The 27,318-nt window shown below is 41.1% G+C and overlaps 2 protein-coding genes and 2 long non-coding RNA genes across 8 annotated transcripts in view; 2 read left to right on the top strand and 2 right to left on the bottom strand.

Moving 5' to 3' along the window:
• LOC147333309 (rho GTPase-activating protein 27-like) overlaps positions 1-7,829 on the bottom strand; it is a 42,331-nt gene extending 34,502 nt beyond the window's left edge. For 2 of the 3 annotated variants that reach the window (XM_086290405.1, XM_086290406.1), the window contains exon 1: positions 7,582-7,828. The gene's annotated coding sequence lies outside the window, so the exon portion shown is untranslated. Of the gene's footprint in view, positions 1-7,581 lie in introns of all 3 variants that reach the window. The other variant, XM_086290403.1, reaches the window with a different exon arrangement.
• Positions 7,830-8,513: 684 nt separating this feature from the next.
• On the bottom strand, positions 8,514-10,809 carry LOC147333308 (uncharacterized). Its single transcript, XR_015128901.1, has 3 exons — positions 10,739-10,809; positions 10,018-10,283; positions 8,514-9,873 (listed from the first exon to the last, which is right to left on the bottom strand). It is a non-coding gene; the product is annotated as an uncharacterized LOC147333308 (long non-coding RNA).
• A 441-nt stretch (positions 10,810-11,250) lies between these two features.
• On the top strand, positions 11,251-14,391 carry LOC147333307 (uncharacterized). Of its 2 annotated transcripts, XR_015128900.1 has the most exons (5): positions 11,251-11,528; positions 11,971-12,006; positions 12,380-12,532; positions 12,903-12,990; positions 13,585-14,391. It is a non-coding gene; the product is annotated as an uncharacterized LOC147333307 (long non-coding RNA). The 2 variants fall into 2 exon arrangements; XR_015128899.1 differs by lacking the exon at positions 11,251-11,528 and having other exon boundaries at positions 11,569-12,006.
• A 5,899-nt stretch (positions 14,392-20,290) lies between these two features.
• Positions 20,291-27,018, top strand: LOC147333306 (sterile alpha motif domain-containing protein 3-like). Of its 2 annotated transcripts, XM_086290401.1 has the most exons (9): positions 20,291-20,781; positions 21,716-21,911; positions 22,081-22,239; positions 22,398-22,485; positions 22,681-22,836; positions 23,295-23,501; positions 23,765-23,936; positions 24,042-24,121; positions 24,226-27,018. In XM_086290401.1, exons 1-9 carry the CDS (start codon positions 20,511-20,513, stop codon positions 24,520-24,522), a joined length of 1,626 nt encoding a protein of 541 aa, XP_086146527.1. In that variant the 5' UTR covers positions 20,291-20,510; the 3' UTR covers positions 24,523-27,018. The 2 variants fall into 2 exon arrangements, with proteins under 2 accessions (XP_086146527.1, XP_086146528.1); XM_086290402.1 differs by lacking the exon at positions 22,681-22,836 and having other exon boundaries at positions 20,293-20,781.
• The last annotated feature ends 300 nt before the right edge of the window (positions 27,019-27,318 follow it).

Genomic DNA, 27,318 nt, shown 5'->3' with positions numbered 1-27,318 from the left:
ATTTTATATACTGTTTTGTTTGTTTGTTTGTTAATTAGTTAGTTTATTTGCTTGTTTTAATCAATTTTAAATCATGCTTTTTATTTGTTTTTGTTTCTAATGTCTCTGTAAAGCACTTTGAATCACCTTGTTGTTGAATTGTGCTATACAAATAAACTTGCCTTGCCTTGCTTTGCCTTATATCACAGACAGCGGGATACAAATAACATCAGGCTGATCCTGCCACGATTTGTTCAAATCACAGACAAACAGGATCCCACAGCTGTTTATGTTTTTAAACCCATTTTGCACAGAGAGGCATTTTTTGAAAAATGTATTGACAGCAATGTTGAACATTATTACACAGGAAAAAACCAACCACACGTAAAATAATCCCACCGTGACGCCTCTGCCTTTGTAAATGGAGGGACAGTAACTGCGTGTAAAGCCTGCAGACAGTCAGATTAACAGCATTTTGTCTCTCTGTCATTCTGCAATTCATCTCATGTAAACAATAACGTGGCCACAGCGTGACGTGAAAAAAGGCGCATACCTTTGACGTTGCGTGATGAACTCTGTATTACTCGTCCACACGTAAACGCAAAAAAGGAGTTTAAAAAAATTTCGGTGATTGGAAACACCGTTTACGTGGAAGAAAGGTCCAAACGCATAGAAACAGCTGCGTTTTCAAAAATACATGTGTAGGTGCGGACGTAGCATAAAAGAGTTACTCGTTTATTTTATTACTGCCTGTAATTTATTGCAGTTTACTTGTATTTGCTTAATTGTTTACTAAATGTTTGAGGTGTGAAATAAACTGCAATGGAGCAAAATATGGGCGTGTGTGGTTGGAGGATGTTTTGTGCGTGCGTGGGGGGGACGGACCATTTTTCTTGTAAAACAAAGCAAAAAAAGTTTGGGAACCACTGTGTTAGTGGATGAGAGCGGTGCAGAAACCAGGAGGCGTGCTGATTCAGTTGGTGTTCCTACTCAAAGCCTTCGCCTCTGTCTGATGACACCATCAGGTAGATGCTGGCGAGCTCGTGGAAACACCTGTATAACCCGTCTGTGGGCGTTTCTGTCTGATGAGCTGTGAGAGCTGAGCCAACTGTAGCACATCTACAAACCACAGTTTTGGGCGCCACCGCATTATATCAACATAGAACCGTAAGCTAACCCAGCAGACCTGCCTTTTCACTGCAGGCACAGCGAGAACATGGCCGCTGCTCACAGTCTTTGTCTTCTTAAGCACCCGAGGCTCACTTACACATTTCACGCTTTTCATCCAACATTCACACTGAAAAATGCATCAGAGAGCAACTTGGGTTCGTACCTTGCCCAAGGCTATCTGTCTTTCCTCCATGTCTGTAAGATTCTAGTTTCCCTGACTCACGTTTCTAACAGCTGTAGAACGAACGTCTCTGAATGAATGAAAGTCTCTAACACTGAGGAAAGGACAGACTGTCTTCATGGACTGAAAGCAGAGGAATGACAGTTATCAGCTCCTCTGCTTTCATGTCAGAACAGGTCAAAGTGAGGTCTGAACTCCTCCCACAGCCCCGAAGCAAAAACACTTCAGTCCACTTAACAAACATCACATTTATCTCCCAGCGCAGTGAAGGAGTTAACGCTGCTGTGTTTCATTAACCAAAGACAAACAGTTGGAACAAATCAATGGCTAAAATAGGTTAGCTCTGTTTCACACAGAGAGTCCGAGGAAGCAGACTGCAGGCTGAAGCCCGTCTGCTTTCAGTTTTTCAGTCCTTTGTGTGAAACCCTCACTGAACATTCAAGGTTTATTTTTCCTCATATCCGTGTAAACTACATAAAACTAACACACGAGGACAAAAACAGTGATGAAATGTATCGACACTTCAGTTAAAACGAGACGAAAACATTCTGGACAGATGAGATCCAATCAGAACTAATTAGGTTAACTAACATTAACTAATTAGGTTTATTTACTTTTCCGGCTCTTTGAAACGTCGGCAATAAGGTTTTTAAATGGACTCACAATGAGGTGGAGTTGTTGCTGCGAGTAACACAAAAGTACAAAGTTGCAAAAGCGAGTGAGAATTAAAGAATTTGAAGAAAAGCTCTCTGAAGCATGTACAGACTGATATTAATCTTTAACAGGGCAGTCAAACAAAACAACTGCTGTATAATGTCCTCCGCTATCTTAGTTTAATTGGTCACATGACTGCATCACATGACTAAAATGTGAGACTCAGATTTAGCCATTCTTATATTTGCTTGTTCTTATGTTTTTGTATTTTTCCACACCTCCGTTGCTTGTGAAGCTCGCACACAAGAATTTCACTCGCGTGTTCTGTACCCGTGTACCTGCACATATGATGTGAAAATAAAAGTGATCTGATGTGTCATTGTTTTCAAAAAGTCTGCGGTTGCGCTGTCCGCACTGCGACACAAAAGAACAAACAGTTTTCAAATGTATGTGTTTTCGAGTGTGTTTTTCTTGAATGAAAAGGCCGTCTCAGTGTGGACGGGAGGGCAAAACAGAGAGAAAATTATGCGTTTTCAAACGAGAACGTATTAGTGCGGATGTAGCCTAAGTGTGCTGCAGTCTCCTGATGTTTAGTCGACAAGAAACCTGCTGTCAGAATTAACACTGCTTGAAAACTCGAGTCTATGCGGGCTGAACCCTCTGCTGAAGCCTCTGGTGGACAGTAGAGGGACTGCAGGGTTTGGTCAGTGCTCATTTTTCAACCTTGGGGTGGGGGGTGGTAGGTGCGACTAGAATGTACTGCACCAATAGGAGGAACAAAACTCAGGTGTGAAGCACATGCAAAGGCATTTGAGGTGATTGTGACTGAAATGATGAACCTGGACCTGCATCCTCAGCATCAAACATCGCCACACGCAGACAGAGCTGTGAATATTTGGACATACAGGACGTAGTTTTGTCCGTCCTGAAATCTGAGTCTGAGCTGAGGAGCACGCGCTGCATCACTACCCTGGTTTGAAGTTTGGCAGTTCACGTGCTCCCTGCCTGTTCCTTGAAGGGTCTCTGCACTCGAGCAGCACCTGAGTCTGTGTTTTGATTTAATTGGACAGAGAGAAGCAGGTGAACTGCAATGCAGCAGAGGTTATGTTGACTTGGACGCCTGTCCGAGATGTAACATGCCTCGTTCAGCCACTCAGAGGGAGTGCGAGGGATCTCCTGAGCTACAGCCACCCTGTCTGCAGTACGGGGCTATTTCCCTCCCAGCAGCCTCTGAGCCAGGCATTCGCTTAGAACAATAGCAGGAGGCTGATCTCAGGGCAGCTCTGTTTACACAGGGAAGCGCCTGCACTTCCTGTCTGCTGCAAGCCCCGCCCACACAGCGGCATTGACCTCACCCCTCAATGACATCACATAGCGGTGTGTTTCCTGTCTTTGTGAAGGAACAACAGTGTGTGTGTGCTCACAGAGCAGCGGGACAGCCAAACATTTTCTCTGGCCCAGAGCTTTCAGCAAACATCCAATCAGCTGCTCTTTCGTCAATGGACCTGGAAGCGACTGGCCTCAAACCTGTGAACTCTGGGCTCCTGTTACCCTCCTGCTACCCCACTCGTTACCCTGCTGCTACCCCACTCTTTACCCTCCTGCTACCCCACTCTTTACCCTCCTGCTACCCCACTCTTTAGCCTGCTGCTACCCCACTCTTTAGCCTGCTGCTACCCCACTCTTTAGCCTGCTGCTACCCCACTCTTTACCCTCCTGCTACCCCACTCTTTAGCCTGCTGCTACCCCACTCTTGACCCTCCTGCTACCCCACTCTTTACCCTCCTGCTACCCCACTCTTTAGCCTGCTGCTACCCCACTCTTTAGCCTGCTGCTACCCCACTCTTTAGCCTCCTGCTACCCCACTCTTTACCCTCCTGCTACCCCACTCTTTAGCCTGCTGCTACCCCACTCTTTAGCCTGCTGCTACCCCACTCTTTACCCTCCTGCTACCCCACTCTTTAGCCTGCTGCTACCACACTCTTTACCCTCCTGCTACCCCACTCTTTAGCCTGCTGCTACCCCACTCTTTACCCTCCTGCTACCCCACTCTTTAGCCTGCTGCTACCCCACTCTTTACCCTGCTGCTACCCCACTCTTTAGCCTGCTGCTACCCCACTCTTTAGCCTGCTGCTACCCCACTCTTTAGCCTCCTGCTACCCCACTCTTTAGCCTGCTGCTACCCCACTCTTGACCCTCCTGCTACCCCACTCTTTACCCTCCTGCTACCCCACTCTTTACCCTCCTGCTACCCCACTCTTTAGCCTGCTGCTACCCCACTCTTTAGCCTGCTGCTACCCCACTCTTTAGCCTCCTGCTACCCCACTCTTTACCCTCCTGCTACCCCACTCTTTAGCCTGCTGCTACCCCACTCTTTAGCCTGCTGCTACCCCACTCTTTACCCTCCTGCTACCCCACTCTTTAGCCTGCTGCTACCACACTCTTGACCCTCCTGCTACCCCACTCTTTAGCCTGCTGCTACCCCACTCTTTAGCCTGCTGCTACCCCACTCTTTACCCTCCTGCTACCCCACTCTTTAGCCTGCTGCTACCCCACTCTTTACCCTGCTGCTACCCCACTCTTTACCCTGCTGCTACCCCACTCTTTAGGCTGCTGCTACCCCACTTTTTTCCCTCCTGCTACCCCACTCTTTACCCTGCTGCTACCCCACTCTTTACCCTGCTGCTACCCCACTCTTTACCCTGCTGCTACCCCACTTTTTTCCCTCCTGCTACCCCACTCTTTACCCTGCTGCTACCCCACTCTTTACCCTGCTGCTACCCCACTCTTTACCCTGCTGCTACCCCACTTTTTTCCCTCCTGCTACCCCACTCTTTACCCTGCTGCTACCCCACTCTTTACCCTGCTGCTACCCCACTCTTTAGGCTGCTGCTACCCCACTTTTTTCCCTCCTGCTACCCCACTCTTTACCTTGCTGCTACCCCACTCTTTACCCTCCTGCTACCCCACTCTTTAGCCTGCTGCTACCCCACTCTTTAGCCTGCTGCTACCCCACTCTTTAGCCTGCTGCTACCACACTCTTTACCCTCCTGCTACCCCACTCTTTAGCCTGCTGCTACCCCACTCTTTAGGCTGCTGCTACCCCACTTTTTACCCTCCTGCTACCCCACTCTTTACCCTCCTGCTACCCCACTCTTTACCCTCCTGCTACCCCACTCTTTACCCTCCTGCTACCCCACTCTTTAGCCTGCTGCTACCCCACTCTTTGTACAGCAGTGGAGTATGTGACTGATGTCGTGCTGTTTTCAGTGGACCGTGTTGATTTCTAGAAGAAAATCATGATTACTGATTATTATTCCTCGTGAATCGTTAGTCCGTCCTTCTGGTTTTCAGTGATCTGAGGTTTTTTGATGTACAAAAACCATGAAGGAATTCACTCATTCATAAACAGGACCTTAAGAATCTTACCGTAATTTTGTTCATTTATTTATGACTTCAGTCATTTTTAATAATTATTATTGTTGTTTTTTCTCCTGCTGTTTGTTTGTTGCCATTGCAAAGACAAATAAAGTTTTATTTTAGAAATCCATTGTTTTCTATTTAAACACCTGGGACAGGTGAGTTTCAGAGACGCTGGTATGTTGGAATGCTGCTGCCCCTCCCCCTCCTCGCACACTGTGATTGTGTCTCTGCGGCACCAGCAGGCTGGTATGTGACACACACACACACACACACACACACACAAACACTGCTCTGTGTGACCACAGGAGCGAAGCATGTGAAAAAATAAACTGGAGGGTTTGTGGCGGGACACACCCTGTCCACCAATCAGAAAAGATAAAACATTTAAAGGAGAATCTGTGAGGGCCTCGTCAGCCATCCGTCAAGTGACATCATACACCCAGCAGCCAATCCCAGGTCGCTTAATCTAAAGACCGTTCAACCTTTACCCCATGTGAGAGCGGGTGTGGTCACAGCACACAGAAATAAACGAGTCCAGGTCATAAATCTGTCTGCTGGCTCCGCCCACATGAGGCTGGAACCAAACCGACGCTGACAGGAATGCACAGAGTCACACACATAAGCATCGCACACTCTCAGCACAAACACACGGCTCTGACTGGCTGGCACCTGCCGCGCTCTCCTCGCACGCTGTTTCAAACCTTTCAAACTTCCTCTGTAACCTGATGCTCAGTGAGCCCGGTGAAAACAAATAGTCCCCACACACTAAAACACTGTGAGTGAGGGTTCAGGTTGAGCCCGGTTTATGCAGTTTGTGGAGAATACAGCACACAGCCCTGTGTCCAAACACAAACTAAACACATTTATCACTTATTATAACATTATTATAAACACATACTACAGTGGCAGGCTTATTCTATTATTGAGCTCTTATCTGTTCATGCAGATGTTCAGCTTCTGTTGTTTTCTGAAACATCTTAATGTAATAAACTGTATAAAAGCGAAATGCGTTCGCACCTTGTTAGCATACAGAATTATAACGTGCAGAGTTTTTACCTGATGAGGAACTCCAGCCTGCGGCGTGGAGTCATGTGACCCGCCTCTAAAAACTTCAGTGGAAGCAAATTCTTTTTTCTCTTATTCAAGTTCTTCTCGACATCGCACAAAACACACGATGAACATGTGTGATTTAAATATTTTAGCATTATTAAACATACAGAACACTGTTACATGTGGTTCTGTATGTTTCGTGTAAGATGTGTCCCTGTGTAATAACACAAAACGTGTCTAATAAGATTCAGATATAAAACATGTGCTGTGTTTCTGTCTGTGTGTGAGGAATGCAAGAGCACGTATCCAAACCCGGGTGAACCTTCTGCATGTTTACAGCCTGTCGAGGACTTTGACCACAACTTTGTAAAATGTGTTTAGCAGGTTGTTTTCAGAATAAAAGGCCTGGCTCCATTTCAGTGATGAAGGCCCTTCTTTCCTGTACCGAGCTCTTCCTTTGACTCTTTCTGTTTTTAGCTCTTCACTTGTGATTTGTGGCGATAAAACAGTCAAAAGGGAATATTTCCGAGGCCTGTGAATGTTTACCTCCAGGTTTGAGGTGTGCGTCGAACGACAACTTTTGGACCGTCCCATTTCTAAGTGTAACCACCACCAACAACAGAGTTTGCAGTTACAGTAAAACCTGTTCTTATGCCCGGCGGGTTTTCAGACACACTCTCACTACAGTTCTGTCATTTCTACAGATTTTTAATGAAGAGCGAAAAAAAAACCTCAGTCTGAAATCAGGACACTGTGTCACACCCGGTCACACATACCAGCAACTGACACACACACACACACAGTCACACACACACACACACACACACACACACACACACACACACACACACACACACACACACACACACACACATGCACTGAATCTAAAAACAGACTCATATTCCCCATAATGCAGGTGTGGGACCAGGACCCCGTGACATAGGGTTTACAAGTCCACTGGAAACGCTTTTATCTAGACAGACACAACAATACACAAAAATGTAACAAAGCAAATGTCTTCAACTACAACTGGGTACACACACACTCACTCACACGCACACACACACACACACACACACACACACACACACACACAGATAAATTGAGAGTTTGTTGTGTTTTACCTGCAGTAAAAGTCAGATCCAACCATCCTACTTCACTTTTTTCTCTTCTGATCTTGGAGGGGCGAGCCCCGATCACTCAAACAGGTTTCTCTCTCGCTCTCTCTCTTTAGCTCCGCCCTCTCTGACCTGCCAGTCCTGGCTTGTCTTCTTTCCCCTCCTTTCCTGAGATTACATCCTGTCTGCCAAAGAAGCCACAGTCAGACCCTCAGTCCTCTCTGGGCAGACCAACAGCGCCCTCTGGTGGCCCTCGCCGGTGGCCCTCGTCGGTGGTTCATTATTACCCGTGCAGTGGGTACATATGTAATTATGTGATTTTAAAAAAAATGGGCACAAACAAACTGCACGCTCTTAAACTTAATCGAAAGTTCAAAATGTAAAATAACATGGACTTTCAGTGCTTTTACTCCATTTAAAACATGGAACGTTTTTTCCTTTTAGTCTTTTTGACGTCATGTTTCATTTCCAGTGTTACCAAATTAACCTGGAGTAAAGAAATATTTCTGCCTGCTTACAGAGGCTGCTGCAGCCTCCAGGTGTTACTGAGCTCACTGAGCTTAAACGCCGGACTGTGAGCTCAGGTAGGTGACGACCGTCTGCAGGCTTCTCTGAAGCTTGATCAGGAGATCACGTTAACACCCAGAAGCAGGACATGGGTGAACCGTCAGGGTTTTGTTTTTAGTGGCGTGCCAAACAGACTGTTGTGTGCCCTGCCCCTGATGTTAGCCAGGTAGCTGGTGACCTGGTGGAGGTTCTGAGATTAATTAGTAAACGATTCATTTGGGAATGATTTGGTTTGATGGGCACACCTACGCCCGCTGGTAAATCACTGTGTACAACTCATGCTTCAGATGGAGGCTGTGCTGGACCTGTAAGTGTAACCGGTGTGTTCCTGCATTGTCTCCGACAGAAGGGTAGAAGGAAACACCTCCAAGTAAACAACTTTCCAGCTCCTCTCCCACAGGGGAACTGTAGAAAAGGGGCTGCATTTATTTTTACATTAAACATGAAGTACAAACTTACATGGAAAAAAAACACCTGACATACCTGACAATGAAAGAAAGACCTCCAAGTAACATATAAACAGTGTGGACGAGCGTGAACCAGACTCACTACACTTTCATGCTAGCATTAACAATGCCTCTACACACGAGACACACACGTACTACACACAGCATTTAGTAAAGACAGTCGTAATGACGACAATAACGAACTAAAACACACAATGACAAACATCAAGGTGGATAAAGATATAATTTGGAATAATTCCCCCACAGGAAATTATAGGAAAGGAGAGAGGCCAAAGGGGTAGCCCAAATTTACAGGGTTGCACCAAAGAAGAAGAAAAGGATGCAGAGGCGCTCTAACTGATAATAAAGATGACTACAAACTTGGAGGTCCTAAAGGTCGGGTATACCAGGGACAAATGTGGGTTTTAGAACATATTTTGTGTAATTATAACCATATGTAATTAATGACCCAGTTGCATAAGGGTGGAGCTGATGGTGGAGCTGTAATACAGAGTTTGGGTCTCAGAGGCAGAGATCATGTAAAACAAGTTTATTGATTATTTATCAATAAACAAACATGGATTTGTATTTCGTGCTGATGAACGTGATGCTTCTGGAGCTTCAGGCGAAGACCCGTCATCTCACAGTCGAATAATCACAGAGTCACATGATCACTCTGTCATGCTGGTTCTGGCGTGTTTCACAAGTTCACACACCACTCCTCACCATCGTCATGAAAAAGTAAAAGTTTTACCAAATAAAGGTAATTTTTTAAATGTTCTCTTAAAAAAATAACGAAATCATTCTTCTTGCTTCAGCTCGTGCTCTGCTGCTGTCTCAGTGCGAATAAAGTGAGGACATTTCTACAGCTTCATTTGGAAAGAGCAGGTTCATCACCTCCCATGTTTTTTTTTTTTTGTTTTGTTTTGTTTTGTTTTTTTTTTTTTGTTTTTTTTTTTTAATGACATCAGAAACAGCAGTATGCGACATTCCTTTGTCATTTTTTTTTTTTTTTTTTTTTTTTTTTGTTTTGTTTTTCTTTTGTTTTTGTTTTTGTTTTCGTTTTTTTTTTTTTTTTTTTTTAATGACATCAGAAACAGCAGTATGCGACATTCCTTTGTCATTTTTTTTTTTTTTTTTTTTTTTTTTTTTTTAATAAATAGGACAGGGGGAATGAATGAGAGAAAGAGGGGGAGAGAAAGAAAGAAAACCAAAGGGGAGAAGAGACGGTGAGCAGGGGGGGGAAGAGAGAGAAAAAAAAAAAAAAAAAGAACTCCTGGGTCACCTGTATGGAGAAAAAAAAAAAACAAACAAAAAAATATCGTTTATTATTTAGTAAATATTGATATCTATGGCTAGCTAGTTTATTGTGATGGTGCTTTGTTTTCTCTATTATTATGTTGCTCTTTGTTGTTTGCTGTCTCATCACCTCCCATGTTGATATCGGCCAGACGCTCAGTCAGATGATCAGCCAGATCGTTCCTGGCAATGGCCCTAAAAATCTCAGTGGTAATGACCACGGCCTGATGGGGGCGATGCTGCATCATCAGATCCACAGTTTCATGTCGGTCTGCCCTCTCCCGCTGGTATGCAGGCATATCCCGCATCCTGAGTCCCAGTTGCCACTTGAAACTCTTAAACTGCTCCTCAGTCAGTCTATTCAGCTCTTCCAGGAGCAGTATCTTGACCTGTGCCCTGTTAAAAATCACACAACTTTAGATTCCTGCAGAAGAAAACTGGAAAAGCATTAAAATAATTCTGCTTTCCTCTAAGACAGACACTTCCTCACAGCCAATCACAGAGCAGCGATCAGGAACGCTCGGCAAGAAGTGAAACAGGAATGGCCTGCAGCGCTCTACAAAGGTGGATGGTCGTCTTATAGAGATAAGGGTGATTTCAGAAAGCATGAATGTAAACTGAGTTGCACGCACACAACAACATAACCACGAACACCCTCCCCCACCCAATTTTCCAACGACTTCTTCCTCGTAAAAACGCCAAAGAGTTTCAGGAAGAAGACGAACGTGAACGGATTGTGCGAATAGTTTAAGGGTTCATACAGGAAGTTTCACTGGCACGTTTATCCTAATCACATCCATAAGAAGGAAGGAGGTCGACAGTCAAGCAGAAGTCTCATTTTAAACACTCACTGATTTTCTTCCATCGTTCTTTCTTCCGCTCGCTCTGAAGAAGACTTCCTCCTTCCTCTGTGACGTAGAGCTGTACAGTATATTAATAAATACGGGAAGCCAGACAGAAAAGAGGAACTTTGCCATATAAGCAATGTTTGTATTGAAACTGTGACGTGTAAAGTACCAAAATAAAACCTATATGAGTTTATAATTCTAATGTTAGAGATCCTGCAACTGGCATTTGAGCTGTGCAGAGGTCTCTGTCTTCTGGAAGATGATTGAATAAAAAGAAATATAAATGTTTTAACACACAGCAGAGGTTTACCTGAACACAGGTGTACTCTCAGTCTGTGTCACGGTTCTGGATCTTTGACCCAGGGTTTTGTGTTTATGGACTTTTCCATCTCATTTCCTGGTTTTGTTTTCTTGTGCTTATGTTGTTTGGTGGTTATTTGAGGTTGTTGAGTTTCCTTTCTGTGTTGTTTCCATGTTTATTCACCTCTTACGTTCTTAGTCTACACTGAAAAAAAGGGACTGGCCATCTCTTGGATTTATGTAAGCATCTTGCATGTATTTAACACAATTACCTCATGTTTTAAAGATAAATGTAACTATATAGTGTAAAAACTACATGATATGCAGAAAGGGTGTATTAAATTGTTCATATCATGTTCAGGTGAAGTAAGTCAATAAGATAGCAACGTTAAATCTCGTGAAACCACGCGTGATTTCATCTCGCGGGCTTTGGATCGTGGTTCAAAAAAGGCATCCATCTCAGTCAAGTCGAGCAGCCAACTCTACGTTTTTGGTATGTCTTGATTTTTTGAATTAATATTTACCATATTTCAGCCAAATGTAGTTAAACGTCTAAAGTGCCGCCATGTAACATGCTAAAAAAGAGCCATTAGCTTATTTGCTGTTTTATCTGTTGTCAAAGAATTGGCGCTTTTTCATTTGAATTTGTCTTTGGCACAAGAGCCGTAATATCACATTAAACCTAATTATGAGGCACTCATAACATAATTTGGTTTTCTGTGTGAATAGATTTGCCAACTGACTCTTCAGTTACATTGTGTATTTACTGCACCGTGGTGTTAGTGAGATTTTGGACATTGAACAGCTTTAGCTAATATCATTAGCGGCATTATGCTAGCTTACATCCCTACCCCTCCTGCCCTCACCTGCTGTCCTTTTCTTTTTGTTTTTTTTGCTGCACATTGAGAGACCACATCTATTCTGCATTTCACCAGGAGTCAGCTGATGGATTGTGGGTTCAAGGTGTTATGGTAAGAAAGTATATTCTATTTTCGCTTAAGGTTTCTGTAACTTAATTATAATAGGTTTTGTATAATTATTAGGTGCATGCATACACAAATAGACCACCCTATTAAAACAACTGAGAAATCCAAAATCTGCCATAGGTTTAACTTATACCTGTATGTATTGTCAGAAAGGTGATTACTGGACTCACATTAATGCACACTTGAACTAAAATGAGGTTGTAACTTGTGGGTTCTTGGGTTGCAAATCAGAAACAAACATCTTTGGATTTTTTTAATCCCATAAGATCTGGAAACACAGTTTTTATTCAACAAAACATTACTGATTAACCAAGCACAGTGCCTGCTGTTATTTCAAAATTTCAAAATGTTATTTCAGATAAAATGCAGCATTCCAGTGCATCCCAACCATGCCTTTACAGTCAAGGTTTCTGACGGAGCTGAGTTTCTCTCTGACAGTCTGCTGAAAGTGTTTGCAAAGTGATCGGGGGAACAGTGCACAAAGCTAAAGGATGTAGCTGCCATGATGACAGTAAGAACTTTAAAATTCTTTAACTACAAAGTGTATATGTATTGCATTAGGTCAGTAAAAGATTTTTATGCTGCATCCATTGAAACAGTCAACTATTACCTGTGAGTACTGATTCCACTGAAAGGATGCCATTCTTTTTTGTCATGCATTTACTGGCCCACTGAGAAAAAATTATCTTTTTTTAAAAATATATGTTCTGGAAACTATATATCCATAAAGTTGATGTCAAACAGGAACTTTTGATATTGCTTTGTAGATGCTGGTGTTGCATGTTGACTGGTTTAAAAAGTCAAGTTTTTGTCTGGGATCATTTTCTTCTGTGCTACTGAAAAGTTCACAAATCTCTGTTTTCTTTGTTATAATACTTTAGGATGACATTAATGCTCAAAGGGAGTCTCATCAAAGTGCTCCGCATCTGTGTGAAAGACAATTGCAACATCTTGGTGCAGGAGTTCATGGTGAGTGTTTTATGAGTAGATTGTGGCTTTGCAACATTTAAAAATGCATTTAGTTATCCACTTGATCCTCATTGGACTGGTTAGGACCAGTAGTCCTCTTTAATAATTTGAAGTTCACATGAGGCCTAGTAGTGAACTCGGCCGCCGGCCCTTGAGGCCCCACCCCTACCCCTGTATTAGGGGTCACATCAGTGTGAAAAAACTTTAAATTTGTCATTCTAGTGAACAAAGAAAAATCCCCCCAATATTTACATTAGCTTTTGTTTGAAAGAAAAAAAAAAAAAAAGACCAACTGACCAACAGCTAACCAAATTGTGGGGCTGAAAGTCTAAATTCTAACATCTTCTGAGTGACATAACCTGGATTTCTGATGGGCCGGTGTCTTTCTAACAAAAACTAATGTAAAGCATTTGAAATTATTATGTTTTTCACTCTCTCTTAGAAACTCTGTTAGACCATGAATGGCAGCATGGCAGGCCACTCTTTGGCTATAGCTATTTACTATGGTTTAAATTACTCTAACATTAGAACTGGTAGATTCAAAAGAGATGAGTTTAAAAGGGAATCTTAAAAAAATGTTTTGTGTTTAACCAGGACTTGACTGAGGCCACTGCACAGATTGAGAAAACCACAATGAACATCTGTCTCCAGAGATGCGCCAGGCAATGACTTTTCTGATGTTGGCATCATCATCGAGGGTATAGTAGTTCTTCAAGATCTGGATAATGTGACCTTTGCAGTAGCCATGCTGTTTGGACCTTTTTTATTCCTTCAACATGAGTTACCCATCACAGCTCTGCTACACTTTTGAGGTGATTCAATGGGTGGTAATGGAGTTGGATGCAACTCAGCTCTCAAGAAAAGCTCACAACTAAGACAAAACTGCTCCTGCAAGGAAAGCTCACTGTTATGCATGCAAGGTGATCAGCTCTAGGTGAGAGGACATTTAAATCTCACACTTGTTCTGCTGCATTTTTGAAGCTCAATTCCAGGAGCAGATCGCAGGGTTCATTTTTATATACTCTGCAACTGCCATGAGGACAAGCTGTTTTTGTTGTTGTTGTTTGTTTTTCCTTTTGCTCTGTACAAGTTCTGTTTGTCTGTTTGGCAGCATTTTTAAATTTGTCTTTGTATTTTTTCTTTCTTTTACTAGTGAAGAGATGTAGCGTGAACAGTTATACAGTCTAAATATCCCATATGGGTCGTGTGAAATGGTATTTTCAATTTCATTCAGTTGAAGTAAAGAACGTTGAATATTTCTAAGTGTGCTGTTTTGAACCAAGATGTCACAGTATGATCAGTGCTGTAATTTTTGACAGTCACTGTATCAATGTTATTTTTGCGTCTCTTGAATAAAGTTTTTGACCTGCAAGTGCTAATTTCTTTAGTTATTGGGGTAAAATGGGTAATGTTAATAGGAAGGTGTTTGCCAATTCAGTAACCTAATTTAATGTTAATGGAAACTACCATTTCCTCAAATTGTTTAGTTATAATTGTTGTTTAACTGAATCTTGACGTCAGAGGCCTTAAATAGAATGTTTTGTATTGTCCTGTAACATTTTTCAAAAGAAACAGTCTAATTTCTTTGCTGTGATTGATTCCAGAGAACACGGAAGAACTGACATTATTTAACTGTTGATTTATATAGATTCAGTAGTGGAGTAATGTCAGTTTAATTCTTTACCTACTGTCAATGCAGTGAAATTAGACATTTTGTTTTTAAAGGTTACTGGTGGATGCCAGCAACCATCTTGGAAGAGAACAATACAATCTGTTATAAGGCCTCCATTTGAAAATTGTGTATTTGATACTAGAATATAATAGCAAAATGTAATTTGAAGATAACATGTAGTATTTAAGTGACCAAGTAGTATTGGGTAAAAGTTATTGAATGGTGTTGGGATAAAGTGAAAAAATTGTGAAGGATTAAAATATTCCAAGAGCTCAAATTACTTCATCAAAACATGTTTAAGTCACATTTTATCAACACAAATTGCACAGGTTTATTGAACATGAATAAATTGTGTTAATTTAACTCAATTGTTTAAGTTGCTGCCAAAGCAAAACATCTGTGTGCAACAAATGTCCACCATTGAATTAAGTAAATCCAACAACATATTTTTTTCAGTGTAGGCGTGTAGTGAATCTCCAGTTTTTACTTGGCGTAGTATTATTCTTGTGCATTAGTGTTAAAGATACAGGAGCATGATCGCTGACAGCTATAGGGTGAATCTCAGTGTCTGAAATCTCGCTCAGCAGTGAGCTGCTGACCAGAAAATAATCCAGACGAGAGTAGGAGTGATGGACATGTGAGAAAAAAGTATATTCCTTACTGGTGGGGTGAAGGGAGCGCCATGCATCACAAAGACCAAAGTCGCTCATATACTGTTTGATTATATTTGTGGACTGCCAGTTACGCTGAGTTCCCGCTGTATTGAGCCTATCCATGTCTTCATTTAGTCCAAGGTTGAGGTCGTCTCCAAGAACAAGTGTGCCATCTAAGTGTTCAGAGAGTGCACTGAAAAACCCGTGAAAGAATGAGGGATCATCAACATTTGGACCATATACACTTACTGTCAGGGCTCTGTGTGCAGGCGGATGGAGAGGAGGATCCAAATGCGAGACTCTGAGACTCTGGAATTGAATTGAGACTGAATTGAAACTGAGAACCTTAGCTTTATTGCTGGTGACAAACGAAACCGTGAACAGACCAATGACACCGAGAACTGAACACACAGGCATAATTCTGAGGGTACGACGCGACACTGACACAGAGAAACACAGGGCTTAAATACACAGACGGCAGTAATCAAGGGAAGAGAGTCAGGAGGGGAACACACCTGGGAGAAATCACAGCTGACGAGACAGGGGAAACGTAAACTGAGCACACTCACATACAACACAGACCTTCACAATAAAACAGGAAACTCAGACACATGGAACCAGACAAGACATTGAACTAAACAGACAGATTCACAAACAGACGGGGTGACGCCATAGACAGACAGATACAGACGCAGACTCAGAGGCAGACCGAATATAACACGTAGAACTCAAACAATAATAATAATCATGATAATAAATTGGAAAATGATAATAATAAACTTAAAGCGCTGGGTCACCGACCCAGGACCATGACACTTACAATACATAGCTTTTTATCAAGTATAGATAGTTTAATGATTAAGAATCTGCCCTCTGGATCTATAACTGTATCGAGTACTGTGAAATTAATATTTTTATGTATTAAAATTGCTACTCCCCTTTGTCTAGAATTATAACAAGCTGAGAACACATTAGGAAACTCAGGTGTTTTAAGTTCATTCGAACCTCTAAGAGGTCTGTGGGTCTCTTGTAATAGGACAAGATCTGCCTGTAGTTTTTTGAGTTGGTTAAATATTTTTAACCTCTTTTCTCTGGAGCCAGCTCCATTTATATTCCATGTAACAAATCAAAATGTAACATAGTCAAACATAGTTTGACTATGTGTGTGCATATTTACTAATATGAGTAGGCTTGGCTTAAGTGTGTGTATCATATACGACTGTGTGCGCTGTCTGACTGATGCAAATGCGCTGCCGTTGAACGCATGACTGTGCATGATCGTGCTGTGCCTATGTGTAGAAATAAAGGATGCTGTTTGTGGATGAGTGTGGAAGCAGGTGATCGAAGCAGTGAAAGAAATAAAGAAAGAAACCAAGGACAAGGGTGAGCAGCATAAAAACAAGAGGGGGGAAAAGAGAGAAGAAAAAACCCCCCGGAAACATTCCAATTAAATCACTGACGGAGAGTGACGGTGTTAATTCTGCTATCATATCACACTTAAGATGCGATTTGATAATGGTAAGTTAAAACAGATGTTAATGTTAAGTTAATGCAAGTTAGTGTGAGTGGCAACCTCACGGCCCCCAAGCGATGCACTCTGTCGAAGGCGATGTTCTTTACGGTGGATTTTAATGAAGCTTTTCACATGATATAAAATCATAAAAGAAATATTAACTAGAGGGAAAGGCAAGATTGAATAAGTGGGTTTTTAGTCGTGATTTGAACAGTGCAATGGAATCAGATGCGAGGAGGTCGAGAGGAAGGGTGTTCCACAGTACCGGGGCAGCCGGAGCAAACGCACGGTCACCCCGGGACTTCAGCCGAGATCTGGGTTGGGTCAGAAGTAGTTGAGTGGCAGATCTGAGTGTTCTAGCAGGAGTATGTGGTTTGAGAAGTTCACTAAGATAACTTGGCGCTAATTTATTAATAGTTTTGAATGTAAGGAGTAATATTTTAAAGTGAATACGGTACTTTATGGGCAGCCAATGCAGGCTAGCTAGAACAGGAGTAATAGGGCAAAATTTCCTGGTACCAGTCAAAAGGCGGGCTGCTGCATTTTGGACTGTTTGCAGTGTAAGAAGAAGAGAAGAGGGAAGACCATAGTACAAGGAGTTACAATAATCCAACCTGGAGGTCACAAAAGCGTGAATAAGCTTCTCCAGGTCCTCATGCGGAACATAATGCCTAGCCTTAGAGATAAGGTGCAGTTGGTGGAAGCTAGATCTCACTACAGCAGACACTTGCTTATCGAGTTTGAGCGAGCTATCCAGCAGTGCACCCAAGTTACTGACATAGTCACAAGAAAAACTAGCAAAGGAACCCAGGGCAGCACAGAGTTAGGCACGAGGGATTTTACTGTTGAACACCACAGTCTCAGTCTTCTTATCGTTTAAAACGAGGGAATTACTCAGGAACTCTGAAATCTTGGGTGACTTGGATGTCTATTTAGCACATCAGTCTGATCCTGCCAAATCTGATGCCTGTGAGCTCATTAACAATTACCCAAATCTTTTCGGTGATATACCCACTCAAACGCACGTGCTAAGTCACGATATTGATGTGGGTGATCACAAACCAATAAAGCAATATGCCTACAGAGTAAATCCCACTAAGCGTGCCATAATGCAGCAAGAAGTCCAGTATGTTCTTGACCATGGTTTTGCCCGTTCCAGTAATAGTTCTTGGAACTCACCATCACTGCTCGTTCCAAAACCCGATCAAACCTCCCGTTTCTGTAACGACTACCGAAAGGTAAACGCTGCTACAAAACCAGACTCTTTCCCACTCCCACGCATGGATGACTTGTTCGGCCGTGTGGGCTTGGCAAACTTTGTGACCAAACTTGACCTCCTAAAAGGATACTGGCAAGTCCCATTAACCAATCAGTGCCTTTGTGACACCCGACCACTTTTTGCAATACACATCATGCCGTTCGGGTTAAGAAATGCTCCCGCCACATTCCAACGACTGATGAACACTGTGTTACATGGAGTCATAAACTGCGAAGTGTATCTGGATGATATAGTGGCCTATTCATCCACCTGGACTGAACACCTCAAAACCCTCAGTGAAATATTTGACGGCTTGCATGATGCTTCACTGACACTAAACTTGGCTAAATGTGAGTTCGGAAAGGCTGTTGTAAGCTACCTAGGGAAACAAGTAGGACAGGGTCAAGTCCTCCCTGTTGCCGTGAAAGTGCAGGCAATATTAAACTTCCCAGCTCCGCAGACGCGTCGGGAGCTGCGTCGTTTTCTAGGCATGGCAGGTTATTATCGTGTGTTCTGCAAAAACTTCTCCGAGGTAGTAGCCCCATTAACCAGTCTTGCCAGTCCAAAATCACCATTTGTGTGGTCAGAGACATGTCAGTTTGCTTTCGAAGCTGCCAAAGCTCTGCTTTGCAGTCCTCCTGTGCTGGCCGCCCCTGATTTCACACGTCCGTTCAAGCTTGAGGTGGATGTCAGTGCTTTGGGGGCTGGTGCAGTGCTTTTGCAGGAGGATGAACATGGCATTGACCATCCAGTCTGTTTCTTTTCCAAAAAATTCCTAAAACACCAATTACATTACAGCACGATTGAAAAGGAAGCCTTAGCCTTATTGCTAGCCTTGCAACACTTTGAAGTGTACCTTGGGTCCAGTCCCCTTCCAATCGTTGTGTTTTCTGACCACAACCCTCTCCAGTTCCTAACTCAGATGCAGAACAGCAACCAGCGCCTTATGCGCTGGTCCTTACTCCTCCAGGACTTCAACATTGAAATCCGGTACAAAAAGGGCTTAGAGAATGTCATGGCTGATGCCCTCTCTAGGTCATGAATCAAACATTTCATTTGGGGTTAAATGTTTGATTTTTGGGTGGGAGGAAATGTTATGATCCAATGTTATCAGTGTTTGTTTTGTGTGTGACTCCTCCCACCAGACAATGGCTGTGGGTGTTTTCCCCTTTTCTTTCTTAGCAGATGGACACTTGGGCGTGCCTGTTGAGTAGTTGGCTGGAGTCTCTTCCTGTCCTCGGATTGGATAATTGGTTTATCACCTCCAGTATTTAACCACCAGATGACAGCCACCTGGCCCCCCTCTCTCCTAGCCTCCACCATCCAACAAAGAGCCTGTGGTTTTGATTCGTTGTTTCGTAGAGTGTCTTTGCCCATTGTTTTGCAAGTATGACCTTGTGTGTGTGTGTCTGGTGTTAGTACCTTAATCTTGTAAATAGCTGTACATAGATTTGTAAAGTAGGAATTGTGTATTTTGTTCACCTTGTATATATTGTTCACTGCAGCATCCTATTAAGCGTGAGAAGTCATTTTTGTTGAATAAGTTTTCTCCTGTGTTTCCTAAGTTAGGTAAGTGAATTGTCTTTTTGTTTGTTTTCATTTGTGTAGGAAAGCATAAGGACCATTAGGGAGTTTTGTTTGTTATTTTTGGCACTGCTCACTGCTGAAGCAAATAAATGGCTGCTTAGCACTTTAAAAGGCACTACTGTTTGTGTTCTTTCTTGGGTGGTGCGTGAGTGGGGCCAATTGGATCATAACGCACCCGTCAGTGTTTCCTCTGCTCTTCGTCAGACTGTTAATCTACCCTTGTGGTTCTCCGTGTTCCGTGTTCTCTGTTCCTTGCGTTTGTCAGCTTAGGTTTTCTGTTTTAGTTCTCTGTTCTGTTTTGGTTTTTAGTTCTGTGTTTTCTGCCAATCAGCATTAATAAATCAATAGCTCAGCTTCAGTTAACTCCTTCACAGTCAGAAATAGGGGTACGGAAGGAGTACATTACTGTGCCCCAAGGTACAAAAATGACATTAATACAGTCTAAGGACAAATATTGGACCTCGGGGGAACTATCTGTACCTTTTTTAGCGTCTGAAAGGTACATACATGTTCCTTAATTGTGAAAAGTACTTATTTGTACCCATTCTTTCAAAAGATAAAGTACAGGTTGATTAAGCTCTTTTTGATTAGAGGTTTTTTTTTAATTCTTTTTGACAGTAATTTATTTGCAACTGTATTGATTTAAGCATATATTTTAGTGTTTTTATTTTATTTTTTATTATTTTCATTGCTGTTGTTGTTTTTGTATTCCCTGAACCCCCCTTATTTTTAAGCTGCTTTAAGAACAACGAATTTATTTGAAAGAAAAAAAAGTAAAAATGCATTTAAACATTTTTTTAAGAGAGCGTTTTTTTTTTTTTAAGTATAAGTATTTGGATGAATTGCAAAAAAGCACCCTCGGAGTGCGAGTTGAGCCCATCCTCACAACATCAAACAAAAAGTAGAAGAAGAAACTCAACGAATAGCTGGTGGATTCTAGAACTTTCTTTAAATGCAGCAGGTGCCATTTTGTTTTATCAACGGACGGAGATGGATTACGAACTTGCAAGTCCTGGTGTGCTCTGTTCACTTTCAACCGAGGAACTCTTAACAAAAATACAAGAGTGGGGCTTAGATGTCACCGAAGCTGAAGCTCAGCGTTTCAGAGGTAAGTTTTATTTAAAGAAAAATGTAGCGTAATTACTAATTATTGGTTTAGCCTAGCTTAACGTATATTAGCAATTTAGCTAGTTTCGGCACTCTCTTAGCTCAAATTATGTCTTTTTACAAACGTTTTTACAAACGTTTCATGTGTAAAGTTGAGGTCACAGTTCTGAAAAATGAAAAATGTGTACACATAGTATTTGTATAAGTTTGAACTTATATATGTGGTTCGGCCACAGTCTATGGGTTCGGTAACCCCTGCGCAGCGGAACGGCGCGAAATTTGATTCCCTGGTAGCTGAATGCAGTTTACCGTTAGTGTATTAATGGTTTAATAAAATCACGTTTTTACATCCACTCCAAGGCCATTAACACACATGGGCGGCGTTTAAAGGAAATATCTTGACGCCGCACTTGTTTAAAATATAACAAGGGTGTCGCAGCTGGGGTTTGATAGTCCCGTTTTCAGCAATGTGGGAACTTTTTCAGCATGTAATCTGAGCTTGTAATACGGTCCTCCGGGTGTTATCGCTATAAGTAATCGGTCTGAAAGAACAGACGGCAGAAACTGTCGGAAATCTGGAGAAAGGAGTCACCTTAGTAGTGAATATTAACAAATTACAGCATTCTAGTCTTTTTTTTTTCTTCCAAACTTGAAAGGGCACAAAAGCATGCTCAGACTCTGCTCTCCTGTGTCCAGTAGTCCCAAACAAACATCTAAATTTAAAAATGAAAACTTTGCATATCAAGAGGATTCACTCTAAAAATTTGGTTTATTTTATTTAATTTACTGATTTTTTTAATGAATATTTCTTTGAACTGAAAGAAGTTGTACAAAAGGTTTTAATGTGTGTGATATACGGTTTTTACCCATGTAAAAATGTGGTGTTAAATATTCTTACATGGAATTTAGAGTTTGTACTACCATTTATCTTGCAGACAATGAGGTTGATGGTGACACAGTTGACTGCGGTCTTACTGAGACTATGGTTGCATACCTTTTCCAAGGATCCTTCAAAAAGCAGGTTAAATTCAACCAATTTGTGTCAAGGATGAAGGAATCTTCAGTGACGCTGACTCTACAGACTGTCTCTCCAGAAGACTGGCAACCATCTACTTCGTCAACTTCAATAAGGTATTTTCTTATTTATAATGAAGTTAGTATGTCTGAAACATACATGTTGGCCATTATGCACTTTTAGGATTTAGTTAATATGATCATTTTTCCTACCATATGTATTGTTACTGTAGTGTTTTATACTTCAATTCATGCAATAAAAACAAACATTTAACTGTTTTCACAGCAATGAAAATACTTTGAGACTGCCAGCCTCTTTTGAAATTCCAAGATTTCCCAAAAATCTGCAACTAAAACTGGACAACAAAGAACCGTGCCATAAAAATCCAAGGGACAGACACACAATAATCAGAGTTCTATATGAAGCTGTGGCACAGTATACTATGTAAGTTAATCAGGGTAATGTTAGCTTGTTGCTTTAGAAAAAGCTGAATCTGTCATATTGAAAATAAACGCTACATTACTAAGAAACAATAACTGACACTTGATAAAGTTTGTTTGTCAGCAGTTGCTCTAACACTTATGTTTCTTCTGATATTACAGGTATCCTACAAATTCTGAATATGTGCAAGCTGTGAAGACGCTGGTAATGAAGTATCCTTTCCTCAAGGATCGTGAGGGAAATGGTTATGTAAGTTAAATTTAAAATTTGCATAAGGTTCCTTCAAGATTACAAAGTAAAAGTGAAGCTTTTTTCAATCTTGTTTTGTTAGTAAGACAATCTGTAGCCTCTCAGTAGGTTTGTATGAAGTATGTTTACTGATTCTTTGTTGGGTGTATTTTGTGTAGATTGTTTTTACAGTAACTTATGTTTCTGTTCAACAAGCACACATGGCATATGTCTTTGAGACGTAAATTCAAATCAGAGCGGGCACCACTAGTCGACAGTGAGGCAGTGAGGCGTTGTAAGGAGAAGTTTGGTTCTACGAGGAGAGGGCAGCCTAATAAATGTCAACGAACAAGTCAGAGAAATGTTTGTCAGGTTGGTGTGAGGGACATCTTGAGCTATAAAATGTTCTTGCCTCTGTTATTACATCTAAAACTAAGGATTAGGGATGCAACTGTACCCCTTTTTTCAAACCAAAACTATACCAATACTTGGATTAGAGCACTTGCTAATACAAAGTACCAGTGCTAATACTTCTACCTCACAAAATATTATTAATTAGAAGGCGCTAAAAGAGGGTGAACTAGATTTAAAAAAAACCAACATTTTAAATATGACTCCAAAACTAAAATTTCAAGTTAACAATTAAGATTTTATGTGAAATTATTTCAGAGTTTCCATATTTTAAATATTGGTTCATGGTATCGGTTAACTTTAAACGATACGAGTTCTTTGTGATGCACAGATCGTGTCAGCTCTAATTGTATATTTAGTCTTATGTTGGGTTTCTAATCTGTTTTGACTTTCTCTTCTCACTCTTGCTTTCTTTCAAGGGACCATGCGTACAAGGAGAGGATTTATTATCCATCGACGCCCACTTAAAGGTCTTACAGTGCCAATATCAGAAGATGCAACCAGATACCATGGTGGTTCATAACCGTATGCAGCAAACGTTTGCTTGGCGGCAAAAAGAAATTGCAGATGGTATGCCTGTGGAGGATGTGTTGAAGAAGTACCCCTTCTTAGGGATGCCTACTGGTGTAAGTCAGAAAGCTGAACTGAACTTGGAAATAGCTGTCACATTTAACATGTTTATAGTAGTAAATTTTATTTGCCCTTGACCTTGCTTTCTTCATCTGTCCCTCTTTCCTTTTTTTGTATGTTCATGTAACTTCTTACAGTATTGTTGTTAAATTCTATAAAAAAATAATTATGCAGCACCATACATAATTAATATCAACTTTAGATTATTTCATTTTCATACACTGTTATTTTGTACTGAAAATTAATTTTTTACTTGTAGCTGTGCAACGAACTCGGGTGGATCCAACCAACAACGGGTAATGTAAGCCAGCGATTTCGTGAAGGGCTCTCATGTGTTGCAGCAAAGGTGATTGACGTTACACGAGGGAAAACCCCACTCTACCAGCTCTACCTTGATGCAAGAGAGGAGGCTCTCACTGATGACCTACCAGGTATTTGCTTTCAAGGCTTCCATTTTATATAATTTTTATAGGTAACTGGAAATGCCAGATAAAATGCATGGGTGATCTTGTGTTGTTTTTGGGTTTTTTTGGCAGATCTTGACACAAGGGCTGCACTTTTATTCCTGCCATATGTCTTCAAGGAGAAACTGGATCTCTTTGTCATACTTGGAGAGGTGTGTGTATTAAAATATTTAGTCTATATAAAAGGAAAACAAATGTATCTTTTGTTAAGAGACTAAGATATTGCTTTCCTCTACCTTCTCTTTTGACTTCAAAGGTTCATCCGAAAACCCCCTATCCAACTGTGCAGCTACTTCATGAAGACTGGAAACCAGTGTTCTCCAGAAGCGCTCCAAACATTGTGAAGTTGGATGGCAGTGAAGTGTGCAGAAGCTCGTGTATTTTTGAAGGAATCATCTCTTCTTTCTGCTTGTATTTTGTCTTCAACCTTGCTTATCCAAAACATCTGAAGAACACCCTGATTTTTCTCCAAAAGTACATTGTGAAAATAGATGAGGGTGAGGACCGGCCTCTGCCAATCACAGTCACCAGACAAATAAATCTTCTGTATTGACCACCATGCCTCAGCCATATCAGTGCTCCAAATGTGGCAGAAGAACCTTTAGTTTGACAAAGCTTATTCAGCACATAGGACTTATTCATTCCCATGATGCCAATTTTGATATAACCTGTGGACTCAGTGACTGCTGTTCTTCCTTCAAAAAATATGAATCTTTCAGACGACATGTGTATAGGAAACACAGAGAACAGGTGTTGTGTCCCCATAAAGACTTAGATGAAAATGAGCAGGAGGTAGTCAGTCCACACCCAAATGAATTTGCAAATGACATGACTGAAAATATTGAAACCCCTCCATCCTGGGATGAATTTTTGATAAATTTCAGAGACAATCTTTTCAAGTTCATTCTTAAGTGCAGAGAGAAAAATTCTTTACCAGTCTCTGTTCAGGAAGAAATTGTGGAAGATGTAAATTTTCTGATGTGTTTTTTCAAGGAGAACTACGATGCTTTTATAGCATATCATTTAGAGAAAATGGGTCTTGATGTGTCTTTGTGTCCAGAGCTTAAAAATGTCCTGCATTCAAATGAATTTTTTGAGAAGGCTTCAACAGCTATTCGATCTCCTTATTTGGTCAAAGAACATTGCAAATCAAAGCTCAACATGACAGAGCCTGTTCATTGCAAATTAAGAGACTCTGTGGGTCATACAGTTGGCTCGTATTCATATGTGCCTGTTGATAAGGTGCTAAAAAATTATCTTTCTCATGAAGACATACAAGATCACATTTTTTCAAGTGGCAATTTGGAAACTGATGAATTTCTAACAGATTACTCTGATGGAGAAATCTTCAGACATCATCAATTCTTCAAGGATAACCCAAATGCACTGCGACTCCATTTTTATGAGGATGAATTTGAAGTACTTAATCCTCTAGGATCTAAACGATCCAAACACAAACTTAGTGCATTTTATTACACTGTAGGCAATTTGGACAAAAGGTACACTTCTCAGCAGAGGCACATTCATCTAGCGTTATTGGTACGCTATTCTTTCGTTAAGCGGTGTGGTTGGCATGTTATCCTTAAACCTTTGCTTGATGATTTGGAAAAACTTTCCACTGATGGCTTTACTTTTACCATTGATAAAACTGAACACACTATTCATGCTGCTCTTGCAACTTTATCTTGTGATAATTTATCAGCTCACATGATTGGTGGTTTTTCTATGTCATTTAACACTGGTAGAATTTGTCGGTATTGCATGGCTTCTTATGAAGATATGAAACAATCCTTTGAGGAAGAAAGCTTTGTTTTAAGAACATCAGAGGTTCACCAGTATCATCTTGCACGAATCCAAGAATTTCCGGATGATAAAACAATATATGGTGTAAATAGTTCATGTCCTTTTGACAGACTGAGTTATTTCAGTGTTACGCAAGCTTTACCACCTGATGTAATGCATGATCTGTTGGAAGGTGTAGTTCCTCTAGTTATGAAACTAGTGATTTGTAAAGCCCACACTGAGAAGCATATTACAATTAGAGAGATCAATGAAGAATTGCAAAAAATGCCCATCGGTCAGAATGACAAAACAAACAAACCAGTACAGTTATCAGAGAGACTTCAGAGTGTTGGTATTGTTGGATCAGCATCTCAAAAGTGGTGCCTGTTCAGATTGCTGCCATTTCTGATGGCAGACCGTGTGCCACCTAATTGTAAATATTGGCATGTTTTTCTTCTATGTCGTGAAATAACAGAGATTGTAATGGCTAAAAAAGTGCGAAAAGAGAATATTTTATTGTTGAAGTTGCTTGTCCATGAGTTTCTCACAAAACTGAAAAGTGTATTTGGGGATGTAATTACACCAAAGTGTCATTATTTAATCCACTATGCAAGACTGATTGAAATGTTCGGCCCTCTACGTTTGTTATGGTGTATGAGATTTGAAAGTAAGCACCAGTATTTCAAAACGTTGTCCCGCAATTGTAGAAATTTTATGAACATTGCTACAACTTTGAGCAACAGACATCAGTTCAGACAGTGCTGGGAGTTTTCTAACAAAAGTTTACTTGGTGAATTTGAAAATGTTTTTGGAAAAAGTGTGACTACACCATTTTTGTCATTACCACTGGAACTGCAACAAGCACTGACAGTCTATTGTGGCTTTTCTGAAGTTGATAGTGCTAAGAAAGCTTTCCAGCGTGTGTCAGAAGTAATTGTGAACAGTGTCAAATACTGTGTAAGAGATGTGTTTGTCATTGATGTACTGCTTTCAGAGAAGATTCCTCTGTTCTGGCAAATTAAGTACATATTTAATATTGACACAATGTGGGTCTTTTGTGGAAAAATTCTCATTCCTCTGTTATATGACAACCATTTTCATTCATACAGTGTTAGAGTTGATAGTGAATGGACGTTGCTAAAACCTGGACAGGAAATTGATGTTGCAGCTTATGACACATACTCTGTTGATAACAGTTTGTATGTAACAGTTAAGCAATGTATTTAAGAAGGTAATAAATGTGACAAGTATTTTTGACTTTGTATCTTCAATTTTTCAAATCCTGAGAGGAAAAATATAGGAAATCTGTGTGTAGATACTGAACCTTTAGAAAGACATTTTTGTACTCCTTTTAAGGGTTCTTTTTTGTACTTTATACTAAGGGTACAACTTTGCCCTTTAAAGTACAGGTTTGACGTGTAAAAGGTACAAATTACAAGGGTACAAATCAGTACCCACAGTTTAGGGTACAGAACGGTACCTTAGAGGGGTACCACCCCAGTGACAAGCCATTGTACCCCTATAGGTACATTTCTGTACTTTAATTTCTGAGTGTGTTCCTGCCTAT

This window comes from Aulonocara sp. 'chitande type north' Nkhata Bay, linkage group LG4 (genome assembly GCF_057382095.1).
Source record: "Aulonocara sp. 'chitande type north' Nkhata Bay isolate Kocher_YH1m ecotype deep benthic linkage group LG4, A_spYH_male_GT1.1, whole genome shotgun sequence".
Lineage (NCBI taxonomy): Eukaryota > Metazoa > Chordata > Actinopteri > Cichliformes > Cichlidae > Aulonocara > Aulonocara sp. 'chitande type north' Nkhata Bay.
Note: the sequence above shows the minus strand (reverse complement) of the source record. Positions and strands in the feature narration are given on the sequence as shown.

Excerpts from the sequence above, each read along its gene's own strand:
- LOC147333306 (XM_086290401.1), top strand. The coding sequence starts at position 20,511 with ATGAATTGCAAAAAAGCACCCTCGGAGTGCGAGTTGAGCCCATCCTCA. Across the intron at positions 22,240-22,397 it reads GCTGTGGCACAGTATACTAT|GTATCCTACAAATTCTGAAT; the intron begins GTAAGTTAATCA and ends CTGATATTACAG. Across the intron at positions 23,937-24,041 it reads TCTCACTGATGACCTACCAG|ATCTTGACACAAGGGCTGCA; the intron begins GTATTTGCTTTC and ends TTTTTTTGGCAG.